This window comes from Bison bison, unplaced genomic scaffold (assembly GCF_000754665.1).
Source record: "Bison bison bison isolate TAMUID 2011002044 unplaced genomic scaffold, Bison_UMD1.0 scf7180017864370, whole genome shotgun sequence".
Classification (NCBI taxonomy): domain Eukaryota; kingdom Metazoa; phylum Chordata; class Mammalia; order Artiodactyla; family Bovidae; genus Bison; species Bison bison.
Genome location: NW_011494942.1, coordinates 8,475,036 through 8,490,929, shown reverse-complemented (window position 1 = coordinate 8,490,929; position 15,894 = coordinate 8,475,036). Strand labels below are relative to the sequence as shown.

The 15,894-nt window shown below is 37.5% G+C and overlaps 1 protein-coding gene across 17 annotated transcripts in view; it reads left to right on the top strand.

Annotated features, from left to right (window-relative positions):
* The window catches only part of SOX5 (SRY (sex determining region Y)-box 5), a 1,168,670-nt gene that overhangs the window by 1,074,494 nt on the left and 78,282 nt on the right, over positions 1-15,894 (top strand). For 16 of the 17 annotated variants that reach the window (XM_010855967.1, XM_010855969.1, XM_010855977.1 and 13 more), the window contains one exon: positions 7,232-7,378. The exons of the other annotated variant lie outside the window; for it this stretch is intronic. In XM_010855967.1, the coding sequence (XP_010854269.1) occupies positions 7,232-7,378 (147 nt within the window). The remainder of the gene's footprint in view (positions 1-7,231; positions 7,379-15,894) is intronic. 17 annotated transcript variants of the gene reach the window in all.

The following is a 15,894-nucleotide window of genomic DNA, read 5'->3' as shown; positions in this document are numbered from 1 at the left end:
GTGTTTGTTTATATGCAAGTTTAGAAGTTACTACTTCTAATTTCTGAGTGAGAGCTTTCTCAGTCACCAAGTAAAGGACTTCAGCTTTCAGCCTTGTTCCGTGTAAATTCTTGTGATAGATTAAAACAACTTCATTGGTCTCATTTAATTAAATATTGAAAATATATAAAAATCATTTATAGATATAGTATGCCACTTTCTATGTATCATTGTTTGATATGAAATTTCAGTTGGAGATTAAGATTCTACTTCTAACATAATATTAAACAATTAATTTAGCAAAAACAATACTAAGTGGTTGTCCAGTGTATTAGCACTCTTCACTCAAATCATGGAATCAGTTTTTTTTTCCCCTTTTCATTTTCACAGCTGTTACTTAAACTGTCATTCAAATTACCACTACTAAGTTTTGACAACCTCTCTAACTCTTGTCTTCTCTTTATTCTATTTTAAACCATCAAATTGATTGCTCTCAAGCTTTCAGTGGCTTTCTCTTGCCTACATATTAAGTTTAAACTATTTTGCTTATATTTCAGGATTTTCTGTAAGTTGAATTTAGCCTAAACCCAGAACTTTTCGTTCTTCCCAAGGTTTGCTCTCAATCAGGTCATTGTCCTGTCTACCACCCCTGTGCTCCTATTTGCCATCCCATCATGCTGTCTGTTCCCTTTGTGACAGTCTACTCATTCCTGCTCCTGGACCTGGCTTTAAGTGGTGCACAGTCCCACCTCTCTTTTTATGCTCAGCTTAGCTACACCTCTATAATGAAAACATATCAGAATGCACTGAGTCATTTCCTTTTTTTTGGCATGCCTTTAACAGTGGCACACAGTTGCAGTATACTTATAGTCTCAATATTTTCTGTTTACCAGTGTTGACCTAGGGAAGAAACTATATTTATATGTTTTCTGTATCCTCCACTGTACCTAACACAGTCCAGAGTATGTAGTAGGAGGTTGGCATGTAAATGTTGCCTAGTTTCTTGCTTGGTATAATTGTGTGCATGCTTAGTTGCTCAGTTGTGTCTAATTCTTTGCAACCCCAGGAACTGCACCCTGCCAAACTCCTCTGTCCATGGAATTTTCCAGGCAAGAATACTGGAGCAGAGTTGCCATTTCCTTGTCCAGGGGATCTTACTGATCCAGAGATCAAACCTGCATTTCCTGCATTGGCAGGTGGATTCCATACCACTGAGCCACTGGGAATCCCACTTGGTATAATTAATCCATGAATAATTATGACTTGTTACTTATTGATCAAGCATTTTTTGCCATGTGTTTTTCTGAGTGTTCTGTACACATTTTGTGATGTATTTCTCACAGTAACCATGTCAGGTTAGTTTTATTTATCCCTGAATTTGCAGATTAAGAAATTGTGGTTCAGAGTGGTCACTCAAGATCACTAGTTTAGAGTTGGGATTAGAATTGTGTTTTGCTCTGGTGGCTCAGACACTAAAGAACCTGCCTGCAATGAAGGAGACCTGGATTCCATCCCTGAATCCGGAAGATCCCTTGGAGAAGGAAATGGCAACCCACTCCAGTATTCTTGACTGGAGAGTCCCATGGACAGAGGAGCTTGGCGGGCTACAGTCTATGAGGTTGCAGAGTCAGACACAACTAAGCGACTAACACTTGCCTTCCTTTTAACTCTCCCTCCAAAAGTAGAAATGGCCCTTGAAGCAGCTTAAAATGCTCAAGATACAAAGATGTAATTTTAAGGAACAATTTGAGGCAAAAGTGAGAGTTCCTTTTATGTATTGGTAGACATAGATAAACATACTTATGAGCACATGAACACCAAGACTCTAAGTAACCAGTGAATAGATTCCAACCTAATTGTACATCATTGTCTCCATTAAAAAAGAAAATCATTGTCTGGAGTAGGTGTAGGGATAGGGGAAAGGAAAGGGAATAAGAATGCAATATTTTAAGTCATATAAAAGATAGAAAATCTAATGCTCTGTGGGATCAGGGAGTTTTAGAGATCAAACCAAATCCTTAACATATTTGTTTCCAGATAAGGGTCAAGTTATTCTTCAAGGTAAAAAAGTGTTTTTCTGTCAGTCTGGTTAACTTCATGACCTGAGTATTCTCTTTAAGCTTCAGCTTTTTATGCTTAGAACCTCTCAACTTCCTTCTGATGTTAAGAACAACTTAACTGTTTTTCATAAAAGTACACTTATTATAATACTCCTTATATTTAATTCCAGGTTTTGTCTGCTATCCTTTAAAGAGAAACATGAGCCAGTTTTGTTGTTAAACATTTTTATTTATATATAATTATGTGCATGCATGCTCAGTCGCTTCAGTTCAGTTCAGTTCAGTTGCTCAGTTGTGTCTGACTCTTTGCGATCCCGTGAATCGCAGCACACCAGGCCTCCATGTCCATCACCAACTCCCAGAGTTCACTCAGACTCACGTCCATCGAGTCGATTCAGTCTTGTCCAATTCTTCGGCGACTCCATGGACTGTATAGCCTGCCAGGCTCCTCTGTTCATGGAATTCTCCAGGCAAGAATACTGGAGTGAGTTGCCATTTCCTTCTCCAGGAAATATTCCCCACCCAGGGATTGAACCCTCGTCTCTTGAGGCTCCTTCACTGACAGGTGGAATCCTTACCACTGAACAACCAGGGAAGCCCATATATATAATTTTATATGTATATATTATTAGTATGTAAATGAGATATGTGGTTAAGGGCATGCTTGTTACTTTAGGAGGCTTTCAAGTCCCTGTAGATTCCATGCACCTCCCCTCTCAACAAGATCAGCCAATGATTCTGAGATTATATACCTCCTTCACCTCAGGTGGTGCTAGTGGTAAAGAATCTGCCTGCCAGTGTAGGAAATGCTAGAGACATGAGTTCAGTCCCTAGGTTGGGACGATCTCCTAGAGTAGAAAATAACAACCCACTACCATATTCTTTCCTGAAACATCCCATGGACACAGAAGCCTGGCAGTCCATGGGGACACAGTCCATGGGGTCGCAGAGTCAGACACAACTGAGCACACACACACAACACAATGGTACAGATACCTGTCATTATGCTCAAGTCTGCTTGAATAAATGCTATAAAATACTAACCATCTCTTGACTTTCTTGTTTTATTATCAGTCAACACACCCATCTTAATGGATAAACAAATGGATGTAAGTTTTTGAAAAGTTGAATTAAAATTAGTCTCAGCAGCATTTATTTTTTAAGTTGCCTACCCTTGATATATGCTGCTGCTGCTGCTAAGTCGCTTCAGTCGTGTCCGACTCTGTGCAACCACATAGACAGCAGCCCACCAGGCTCCCCCGTCCCTGGGATTCTCCAGGCAGGAACACTGAAGTGGGTTGCCATTTCCTTCTCCAATGCATGAAAGTGAAAAGTGAAAGTGAAGTTGCTCAGTCGTGCCTGACTCTTAGCAACCCCGTGGACTGCAGCCTACCAGGCTCCTCCATCCATGGGATTTTCCAGGCAAGAGTACTGGAGTGGGGTGCCATTGCCTTCTCCCACCCTTGATATATAACCAGGTATGAAAACCACTGTCAGTCTCTTTAAATCTACTGAAAAGTTATTTTAAGTTGTGAATGGCCAAATTAGGTCCCAGCAGTATTAAAACTTCTGGTTTATTTATTTGTGCAAGCCCAATGTATATCAGATCCTGTAAGACTTGAGGCCTCTTTATATTTCTGTAATATATCATAAATTCAAGGAGCACATATATTTGACACAAATTAAAATATGTTGGAAATGGATATTTCCTATTTCCAAAGCTTGTCAAACTAAGAAAATTAGATGTTTGGGGTGGGAAGTGTAATGATCTGGGGAAAGGGGAAAGTTAATCACAATTGAGGAAACATAGTTCTGTATATCTGCCCCTTGCATAGCGAAAACCAACTGTTATAGAAAGGAGAGAATTAAGCATTGTTTCTTAATGTTAACCATACTGAATGTTAACCATAAATTAATATTAACCTTACTGAGGAGTGAGCTTATGATTTTTTCATCATCAATTATTTTATCTCTATATTTTTTAAAACGGCCAGTTTCCAGTAGTCTATTCTGATAAAAATATGTGTTTAATTGGGCTCGAGTATTTTAAAAATTTATCTTCTTTTCTACTCAGGAATTTTAAAGACAGTTTAACTCAGATAAACCTTAATTAATAAATAAAACCAAATGTTGCATTTATTTGAATGAGGGAAGAACATATAAGGTTTTTTTTTAATCCCAAGCATATACCATCTCCAAACTCAACTCATTCAAGTGTTTCAGTCATACTTATATTGTATTTTTAGTAATAGTTCTAATACTTCCTGGAAGTTTTGAATCTTTCTATAGTGATTGATGTTTAAACATTTAATCACCATTTATAAGTGATTAATCATCTATCTAATTAAATAATACAAATAGTCATTATTCTTTAAATACTCTGCAATAATTTTATAATGATCAAATTTAAATTTTGAGTAACTAATTTGTTCACAATTTTCTTTTTAGCTACAGAGGTTAAAATATCCCATGTCATTTTTGTAATTACTAAACAATCTTATATTTTTGTGTATACTAAACCAGTAATATGTGTTGTTAGCTTCTAGAAGTAATTGCCACTGTAATTTTTAAAGATAAGGATACCATTTACAGTACAGTGTGAAATTTGCAATATATATTATAGTTAGCCAGCCAGTATTTTAAAATACAGATATTTTAAATTTCAGTACACTGGGAAAATTTTAATTTGCAAAATGATATCCTGGGATATTGGTTATTTTCTTAATAGCTTCAAAACCAGTACAGGATGATGACAGAAGAAATTACTTTCTGAATTGCAGAACTTAATACATAGGTTTTTAACATAAGTGTGGGAAATGAGTCTTTTCTGATACTTTGAAAATGGTAAACTCCCAGTCATCATCAGTTCAGTTCAGTCGCTCAGTCGTGTGTGACTCTTTGCGACCCCATGGACTGCAGCACACCAGGCCTCCCTGTCCATCACCAACTCTCAGCGTTTACTCAAACTCATGTCCATTGAGTCGGTGATGCCATCCAGCCATCTCATCCTCTGTCGTCCCCTTCTCCTCCTCCCCTCAATCTTTCCCATCATCAGGGTCTTTTCAAATGAGTCAGTCATCATATTTGACATCATATCCTTTTACTTCTGAGGTAGTCTATTAAAAAGTGAAAGTTGCTCAGTCATGTCCGACTCTTTGCTGCCCCATGCTTATATAGAGTCCATGAAATTCTCTAGGCCAGAATACTGGGGTGGGTAGCCTTTCCCTTCTCCAGGGGATCTTCCCAACCCAGGGATCAAACCCAGGTCTCCCACATTGCAGGAAGATTCTTTACCAGCTGAGCCACAAGGGAAGCCCAAGAATATTGGAGTGGGTAGCCTATCCCTTCTCCAGCGGATCTTCCTAACACAGGAATTGAAGCAGGGCCTCCTTCATTGAAGGCGGATTCTTTACCAACTGAGCTATCAGGGAAGTCCAATCTATTAAAGCCTTATAAATTAAATCTTATTCTTTTTTCTGATTGGGATAAGAAATAACATAATTCCAATTCATGCAAAATAATGTGGGGGGTAACAGTCATTATTGATAGTATTAATATACTTCTTTGTAATTTCTCTTGTCGGGAATGTATTTTGCATTAGTTTGCATAAAAAATAAGTCATGATTTTTAAAATAATTTTAATGTCCTGTTTTTGTTTAGACCAAAGTCACTGGAAACTGTGAAAAAAATATAAATATGTTTTCATGTAAATAAATGCCAGTTTTCAGTTTTCATTATTTCATTTATAGAGAGATCCCACTTACCAGAGTCTCTGGTTTATCCTGAACAGTTTCAGTCTTTCATAAAAACCAAGATAATCCAGAGAACTATTTGACAGTACTCTTCCTTGAAAGCTTTATCTTTAGCAGCAATCTTTTTATTACAGAAGTTCTAGCTTGCATAGTAAAAGCTATCCAAGAACTCTTAAGACAAATGAGAAATTGTGCTGTATTTTATACATATATATACATACATACATATGTGTGTGTGTGTGTGTGCATGTATACTTATTTATTGGAAGCTTCCCTGGTGGCTCAGACAGTAAAGAATTTGCCTGAAGTGCAGGAGACAGGAGACCAGTGCAGGAGATCTGGGTCAAGAGGATCCACTGGAGGAAGAAATAGCAACCCACTGCAGTATTCTTGCCTGGAGAATTCTATGGACAGAGGAGCCTGCTGGGCTACAGTCCACAGGGTCACAAAGAGTCAGACACGACTGAGTGACTAACACACGCATACTTATTTATTAATACTTATATGTGTATATATAGATACTTGCTTCTTCAATCATATTTATTTAACTTTCACAAACTGCTACTTGGAGATGAAAAGAGTGTTAATCTAAACATTTGATGTGACTCCTGAATGGAAAGCAACCTACTTGTAAGATACTACATGATATGGCTATAGTTCACAAGTAAAATTTTCCCTTATTATTAAATGGATTTGTTCAAAGAATTTTTGCTGGTTATTTAATAAGAAATATTTAGTGATGGCTTAATCAAAGAGTATGCATTTTAGATAGTATTCCTTAAAACCCTAATCCTCAAGATTATCTCAAGTTTGTCTGTGTTTATATAGCAGGAAGTAAAGTGGCATTGTGGCAAACATCCAGTTAATTTTAATCAATGGAGGTAGACTGACCAAATAATGTTCTTCAGATAGTCTCCTTCCATTCCCTTCCAGTGGCTTTTTTGTATTTCTGCACAACTAATAATCAGAAAAAAGTTGTGACAGTTGTCCATTTCAGCAAGTCAAAGAAGAGAAGCATACAGGGTTTGAACCAATATGGATAGTAAGAACATTACTTAGTGTATGAAGCTACATTCTTTTGTAACACACCATGTAAAATTTAAAGAGGGGGGGGGAGTTATTAACCAAATAACATGATATACAGTACCACCACTGATGTTGGTAAAGAGTAAATATGGATAACTGTTATTTGCTTTGAGTCCCTGGTTATACTAAAACTAAAATTCCTTGTGTGTGGTGTATGTCATTTCCCCCCTGAGAAGTAAGTCATGAAAGTTGAAGTGACAGTGTCTATCTTTAAATATTCCAAGGCACTAAAGAAAAATACCCATAGGAAAAATATCGCATCTTATTATAGGATTATAGGTACTTTCTGAGAGGTGCATTTATTTTATTGCTGATAGTCCTTTTATTTATTTTTTTTCTCTCTCTCTCCTGTAGCAGTTATATGCTGCCCAGCTAGCTGCAATGCAGGTATCTCCAGGAGGAAAGCTCCCAGGCGTATCCCAAGGCAACCTTGGTGCTGCTGTATCTCCTACCAGCATTCACACAGACAAGAGCACAAACAGCCCACCACCCAAAAGCAAGGTACCCCTTTGAAGAAGCTACATGTTTTGGCATTTAGAGTTTGCTTTTTGTTCGATGATATGTATTGAATACCTATTACGTACCAGTAACTGGGCTAAATGCTAGATCTTCAAAGAAACAATGGTTAGTAGAATCAGTAAGGATTGTGTCCCTATAAATCACTCACACAACATTTAGTCACTCATTTATTCAATGAACATGCATTGATAGCTGTAGTAGAAAATTGATAGCTGTAGTGATAGAAATATTTGAAAGGTAGTTGTGCTATCACCGAGAATGTTATAGTCTTATAAAATAGATACCCATACTCTATTATATAAGGTCTTAGAAGGAGTTACAGGGAAAGAATGTTAAGTTATTAGGACAAAAATATTATTAATACCTTCAGTGAGGGACCTGAAAAAATTGTTCCAAAGGAGAACTGAAATAGACCTTAAATATGAGTATGATTAGAGCATAGAGAAAATGTTTTATTTAAATATCACCAACTGGTTTTGTGATATAGTATAGGTACAATTTCAGACATATTATCCAGCCAATTAGAAAGATAATGCTAGTGTTAAAAGTTAGAGTATTTAGAAATAGTTTTGTTTTTAGGGCAAAGAAACCATTTCCTGAGAGAGCCTCGAAAAGGACCAGGGGGGGTTCAAATAATTTGTTTCTTGGCTCAAAAGAAAGAAGCAGAAAAATTAATTTAAATTTCTTCATGATTTTTAATCTCTTACCTAGATGATTGTATATGAATATATTAAACTTCCTATATAAAAAAGTAAAGAGTATCCATAAAGTAATTTTCTCGGACATTGCTCAGGGAAATAATCACACATTAACAGTTAGAAAATATTCAGTAGAAAACTTGACACAGTGAATTTACCCCCCAAATAATGCTGTTTGTCTTTTGCTGAATTACCTAGAAAGTTCCTTCTGCTCTCTATTTCAAGAATTCATCTTGAAATGTCTGAAGAGTAATAGGGTTAGAGTAGTCACAACAATAGAAAAAATACACAGAGAAAAAAATTTAGAAATTTTTGAAAGAGAAAAAAAAGTCCTAGAGTATTTTAATCTTCCTCTAGTGCCCTGGCACATGCTTTTCATAGTCAGTGTATTAATCCAGAATAGAAATTGGGAAAGAGAACAGTTGGGTTGGGAAAGTGTCCTCTAGCCTCCATCTTCCCAAGCCCCCCAAGTCTGTTTTTTCATACTAATAGATAAATACGTTTGGAATAATAACTCACCCTGGACAAGGACCTTAGACATGATTCACTAGCAACATGTACAAAGATATAGAGGAAAATTATGTACTTGCTACTGTGATGTTAGGAAATATGATAAGCCTTTTAAGAACTCTTTCAGCTGTGTAATGGACCTTCCATGTTCTGCGCTTGAGGTGTACTTGAGGCATGGTGTGCTTTTCTATATAATCACAGCAGAACATGTTTTTAAAACTTGGTAATAATGGTGACATTTATTAAATATAATTTAATTTTAAAGCAGTGATATTTTGGTGTCTCCAAGGAACAGTAGTTTCAAAGTATTCCATGTATAGGCTCAATTCAGTTAGTAAGTTCAGTCACTCAGTCATGTCCACTTCTTTGCGACCCCATGGACTGCAGCACACCAGGTATCCCTGTCCATCACCAATTCCTGGAGCTTACTCAAACTCATGGCCATTGAGTCAGTGATGCCATCCACCATCTCATCCTCCATCTTCCCTTTCTCCTCCTGCATTCAATCTTTCCCAGCCATGGGGCTTTTCAGATTAGTTGGTACTTTGCATCACGTGGCCACAGTATTGGAGTTTAAGCTTCAACATCAGTCCTTCCAATGAACACCCATCTAAAGGACTGATCTCCTTTAGAATGGACTGGTTGGATCTCCTTGCAGTCCAAGGGACTCTCAAGAGTCTTCTCCAACACCACAGTTCAAAAACATCAATTCTTCAGCGCTCAGCTTTCTTTATAGTCCAACTCTGACATCCATACATGACCACTGGAAAAACCATAGTTTGACTAGATGGAACTTTGTTGACAAAGTAATGTTTCTGCTTTTTAATATCCTGTGTAGGTTGATCATAATTTTTCTTCCAAGGAGCAAGCATCTTTTAATTTCATGGCTGCAGTAGCCACCTGCAGTGATTTTGGAGCCTCCAAAAATAAAGCCTGTCACTGTTTCCACTGTTTCCCCATTTATTTGCCATGAAGTGATGGGACCAGATGCCATGATCTTAGTTTTCTAAATGCTGAGCTTTAAGCCAACTCTTTGACTCTCCTCATTCACTTTCCTCAAGAATCTCTTTAGTTCTTCTTAACTTTCTGCCATGCGGGTGGTGTCATCTGCATATCTGAGGTTATTGATACTTCTCCTTGCAGTCTTGATTCCAGCTTGTGCTTCATCCAGCCCAGTATTTCTCATAATGTACTCTACATATAGGTTAAATAAGCAGGGTGAAATATGTAGCCTTGATGTACTCCTTTCCTGATTTGGTACCAGTCTGTTGTTCCATGTCCAGTTCTAAATATTGCTTTTGACATGCATAAAGTTTTCTCAGGAGGCAGGTCAGGTAGTCTGGTATTCCCATCTCTTGAAGAATTTTCCACAGTCTGTTGTGATCCACACAGTCAAAGGCTTTGTTATAGCCAATAAAGCAGAAATAGATGTTTTTCTGGAACTCTCTTGCTTTTTTGATGATCCAGCGGATGTTGGCATTTTGATCTCTGGTTCCCCTGCCTTTTCTAAATCCAGCTTGATCATCTGGAAGTTCACGTTCACATACTGTTGAAGCCTCTCCTGGAGAATTTTGAGCATTGCTTTGCTAGTGTGTGAGATGAGTGCAATTGTGCAGTAGTTTGAGCATTCTTTGGCATTGCCTTTCTTTGGAATTAGAGTGAAAACAACCTTTTCCAGTCCCGTGGCCACTGCTGAGTTTTCCAAATTTGCTGGCATATTGAGTGTAGCACTTTCACAGCGTCATCTTTTAGGATTTGAAATAGCTCAACTGGAATTCTATCACCTCCACTAGCTTTGTTTGTAGTGATGCTTCCTAAGGGCTACCTGACTTCACATTCCAGGATGTCTGGCTTTAGGTGAGTGATCACACCATCGTGATCATCTGGGTCATGAACATCTTTTTTGTATAGTTCTGTGTATTCTTGCCACCTCTTCTTAATATATTCTGCTTCTATTAGCTCCATACCATTTCTGTCCTTTATTGTGCCCATCTTTGCATGACATGTTACCTTGGTATCTCTAATTTTCTTGAAAAGATCTCTAGTCTTTCCCATTCTATTGTTTTCCTCTATTTTTTTGCCCTGATCACTGAGAACGGCTTTCTTCTCTCCTTGCTATTCTTTATAACTCTGCATTCAAATGGGTATATCTTTCCTTTTCTCTTTTGCCTTTTGCCTCTATTCTTTTCTCAGCAATTTGTAAGGCCTCCTCAGACAACCATTTTGCCTTTTTGCATTTCTTTTTCTTGGGCATGGTCTTGATTCCTGCCTCCTGTTCAGTGTAACGAACCTCTGTCCATAGTTCTTCAGGCACTCTGTCTATCAGATCTAACCTCCTAAAATCTATTTGTTATGTCCACTGTACGGGATTTGATTTAGGTCACACCATAATGGTCTAGTGGTTTTCCCTGCTTTCTAAATTTAAGTCTGAATTTGGCAATAAGGAGTTCATGATCTGAGCCACAGTCAGCTCCCAGTCTTGTTTTTGCTGACTCCATAGAGCTTCTCCGTCTTTGGCTTCAAAGAATATAATCAACAGAAAATTGGATTAAAGATTTACTGAGCACCAAAGAACTGATAGGGCTTCCCTGGTGGCTCAGAGGTTAAAGCGTTTGCCTGTAATGCGGGAGACCTGGGTTCGATCCCTGGGTTGGGAAGATCCCTTAGAGAAGGAAATGGCAAACCCCTCCATTATTCTTGCCTGGAGATTCCCATGGACAGAGGAGCCTGGTGGGCTACAATCCATGGGGTTGCAAAGAGTCGGAAAGTGACTTAACTTTCTCTAACATTCAACTTTCAAAGAATTGATGCTTTTGAACTGTGGTGTTGGAGAAGACTCTTGAGAGTCCCTTGGACCACAAGGAGAGCCAATCAGTCCATCCTAAAGGAGATCAGTCCTTGGGTATTCATTGGAAGGACTGATGTTGAAGCTGAAACTCCAGTACTTCGGCCACTTGATGCGAAGAGCTGACTCATTTGAAAAGACCCTGATGCTGGGAAAAATTGACAGCAGGAAGAGAAGGGGATGACAGAGGATGAGATAGTTGGATGGCATCACCGACTCAATCGACATGAGTTTGGGTAGGCTCCGAGAGTTGGTGATGGACAGGGAGTCTTGGAGTGCTGCAGTTCATGGGGTCACAAAGAGTCAGACAAGACTGAGCAACTAAATTGAACTGAACTGAACTGAGCATGGCCCAGCCCATCAGAACAAGACCCATCTTCCCCCTCAGTCAGTGTCTCCCATCTGGAAGCTTCCATAAGCCTCTTATCCTTCTCCATCAGAGGGCAAACAGAATGAAAACCACAAACACAGAAAACTAACCCATCTGATCACATGGACCACAGCCTTGTCTAACTCAGTGAAACTATGAGTCATGCCACATAGGACTACCCAAGACAGATGGGTCATGGTGGAGAGTTCTGACAAAACATGGTCTACTGGAGAAGGGAATGGCAAACCACTTCAGTATTCTTGACTTGAGAACCCTATGAACAGTATGAAAAGGCAAAATTATAGGACACTGAAAGATGAACTCCCCAGGTCTGTAGGTACCCAATATGCTATTGGAGATCAGTGGAGAAATAACTCCAGAAAGAATGAAGAGACGGAGCCAAAGCAAAAACAATACCCAGTTGTGGATGTGACTGGTGTTGGAAGTAAAGTCCAATGCTGTAAAGAGCAATATTGCATAGGAACCTGGAATGTTAGGTCCATGAATCAAGGCAAATTGGAAGTGGTCAAACAGGAGATGGCAAGACTGAACATCGACATTTTAGGAATCAGTGAACTAAAATGGACTGATAAGGGTGAATTTAACTCAGATGACCATTATATCTACTACAGTGGGCAAGAATCCCTTAGAAGAAATGAAGTAGCCATCATAGTCAACAAAGGAGTCTAAAATGCCGTACTTGGATGCAATCTCAAAAATGACAGAATGATCTCTGTTTGTTTCCAAGAGAAACCATTCAATGTCACAGTAATCCAAGTCTATGCCCCAGCTAGTAATGCTGAAAAAGCTGAAGTTGAATGGTTCTATGAAAACTTATAAGACCTTCTAGAACTAACACACAAAAAAGACGTCCTTTTCATTATAGGGGACTGGAATACAAAAGTAGGAAGTCAGGAGATACCTGGAGTAACAGGCAAATTTGGCCTTGGAGTACAAAATGAATCACGGCAAAGGCTAATAGAGTTTTGCCAAGAGAATGCACTGGTCATAGTAAACACCCTCTTCAACAACACAAGAGAAGACTCTACATATGGACACGCTAACACTGAGAAAAATATGTAGCTGTGGCAGCATAGTCATTGTCACACACAAATAACTCTCTAAAGTATTATTCTAGATTTTTCCCCTATGATTTATTAATGTGATTTCACATCATTGTTCATAATGATGTTTTACATTAGGGCATTTCATTTTATGACTTTAGAGTACACAGTTCACTTGTAAAGAACTGATGGGTTTTTCTTGGCCACTAGATGACTTTTTACCATTGATACTGAGTGTTGTGTGCTCATTCGTTTCCAACTCTTTGCGACCCTATGGACTGTAGCCCACCAAATATCTTCTTCCCAAATCCCTAAATAGAATAATCATGAAGTTTTTGATGTCAGTCATCCTTATTCGTTTATGCATCTATTTATTTACTCATTCATTCATGCATGCATTCAAAGATTTATTGCGCACTTGCTGTGACCCTTCCTTAGGTAAACCATGGCAAATATAAAAGTGACGTAAAGCTTGCCAAGATGAAGACACTGTTTTATGAGATATATGGTTTCAGATATTCATAGAACTCCACAGATTGGATGTGAAGATTGATTTTTCCAGTAATGTTAGAATTCCACCATATTGTACGGTTTTAAGTACCTCCCTTTATTTAGTGTTACCGAAAAAATGGATTGTGTTTCTATAGCTATGATTATATACTGTTTAAAAAATATATTCATACTTTATCACTAAATTTCACTTCTGGAAAATTAGCCTTCATGAATTTTCTATCATATAAAGTTTAAGAAAGCAGTTGAAGTTGTATTTCTTACCACTTGCAATTATTTTAAAGTACATAAAAATTTTAACCCAGGAAAAAGTGCCTCTTTTTAAATAACAACCACAATATAATAAAAATATGTCTGTTCTTTGCTCAGTTTCCTCTAGTACACTGTTTACATCCATTCTTATTGTCAGAAAATATGTCTTAAATGTGCTTGTGTAAAGTTTAGTGGGTTAAAAATTGCCAGAGCAATAAATATTGCTATTGTCATTTTAATGAAGAACATGACTTAAAAAAAACAAGCAACAATAAATAAAGAGGATGCATTTCAATACATGAATTCCGTTTCTTAGAGATTGGAATTGACATTTATACATAGCATAATAAACATTTTGCCTTCACAGAGCCATTTCACTTTAATATAACAGTTATCATTTATTACTATATATAAATATATTTTGAAACAATCAATCCTGAGTGTCCGGAGGGCATTTTCTGTGTGTTTTATTGGTGGATTTTCACATGTATCTTATTGTAAAATTGAATTATTTTACTAAATAGCTTTGTGTTATCTGCCTTCCTACCTGGCATAAAGCAAACGTAAAGCTTTTATTGTTTGGAACAACAGAATCATAAGCCACATCCAGATGATGATGTAAGGAAAAGGGTCTTATTGGCAGCTGTCAAAAATCAACCATGTGCTATGGGTTTGCTTGCCTGCCCTTCTTCCTAGGTGTGCCTTTGACTCACAACTCCGGAGAAGGACACAAACAAAACTTATTTGCAATTTGCAAAAAAAATGGAAGGGGGGAATCAAAAGGAAGGGGCTCCAAAAGACTGTAAAATTGTGCAGCATGAGTCCTCTGATGCATGCTGTTTTCAATCTGCTGTGTGCCAGTTGGAGGCTTGGGGAGTGTATGTGCGCGCGAGAAAGGATAATGCTGAGAAATGATAGAGTGGCTGTGACCTCCAAGCTCAGCCTGGAAATCCAAGACATTGATTTCACTTAGCATTCCTGCTGAGAAATCTGGCGGAGTTCAGTTGTAATAAAAGAACAAGATTCTGTTCTAATGGTAATGGCGTATGACAGACATATCACTTTGTCTGTCCTCAGCACCAGAGAGAGGAGAATTGGAGAGAGGTCACCTGACCTTCCTGGGGTGTTGTATGAGCGCTGCGCTAAGCTTTGAACTGCCGCCTAGGAACGTAATTATTTATAATATTAAATGATAAAGAAACCTTTAGAGGACTCACAGTGACCCTTTAGAAACTGCGAGCAAGAAGTGTATCCCATAAATGTGAAAACACGAAAAGAAATCTGCTCTCTTCAAATACCGCATTGGAAAACTTGGATAGCATTGCTGGTTGAGCTATATGTCTTTAAACTTACTATTTGGAACTGTCATTGCTTCACGTTTCCTTATTATTTTATGCCTTGATTTTATTATTCACAAAGATGAGATTTTTTTTTTCATAATGTATTTTGCCAAATATTGAAAAGTTAAGGTCTTCGGCAGGTTTTTAAAATTTCTCAGATGTTACATAACATCTTTCTTAATACATTTGTCTCTTTAGCACTAATTTAATTTTTTTCTTTCTGGATCCTATTCCAAGACTAATTTTTTATATTTAGTTCTTCAGAGATATCCTCTTAGCTCATGTGTATCCTCCTAGCTGAGTTTATAGCTAAATATTGGTTTAAAAAAACAACTTTGAAAGTATGAGCTTGTATATATGAGAAATCCAGTTTAAAGAAAATTTTAGAAATAATTCTCTTTCTCATATTCAGGAAAATTATTTAGTCATAGTATTGTTTAGCATTATTGGTCCTTGAATCTCATAGGCAGCATTGCTGCTCTAAATCTGCTTATCTTCCTCAACAAATATTTAAATTGATTTGTTTATAGTTTAGCGTTCTGCCACAGAATAGGTAAAATTTATTTAGTGACTTTCATTTTTGTCATGTATTTTGTGCCACGTATTTCTTCGTTTTAACGGTTTTCTGCATTGTTTGCTACAGTTTATTAAGAAACCTAGATAGCCTTTCTTTTGTGATAGTAATCGATCTCTTGATAATATTTGTTTGGTAAAAATAAATTATTTCTTTTAAAAATAGCAGAATCAATACCAGCCTTAAAATAGTTACCAAAGGAGGAAAAGTATTTTTACTTGGTTTCACATGCAGCTCACACAATTGTTGGTAATGAATAAGCGTGTAATTTCCACGTTAGCAAGAAGTCCTCATATGTTATAGATGTGCTACCGTCTGAACTTCACATTCTAAGT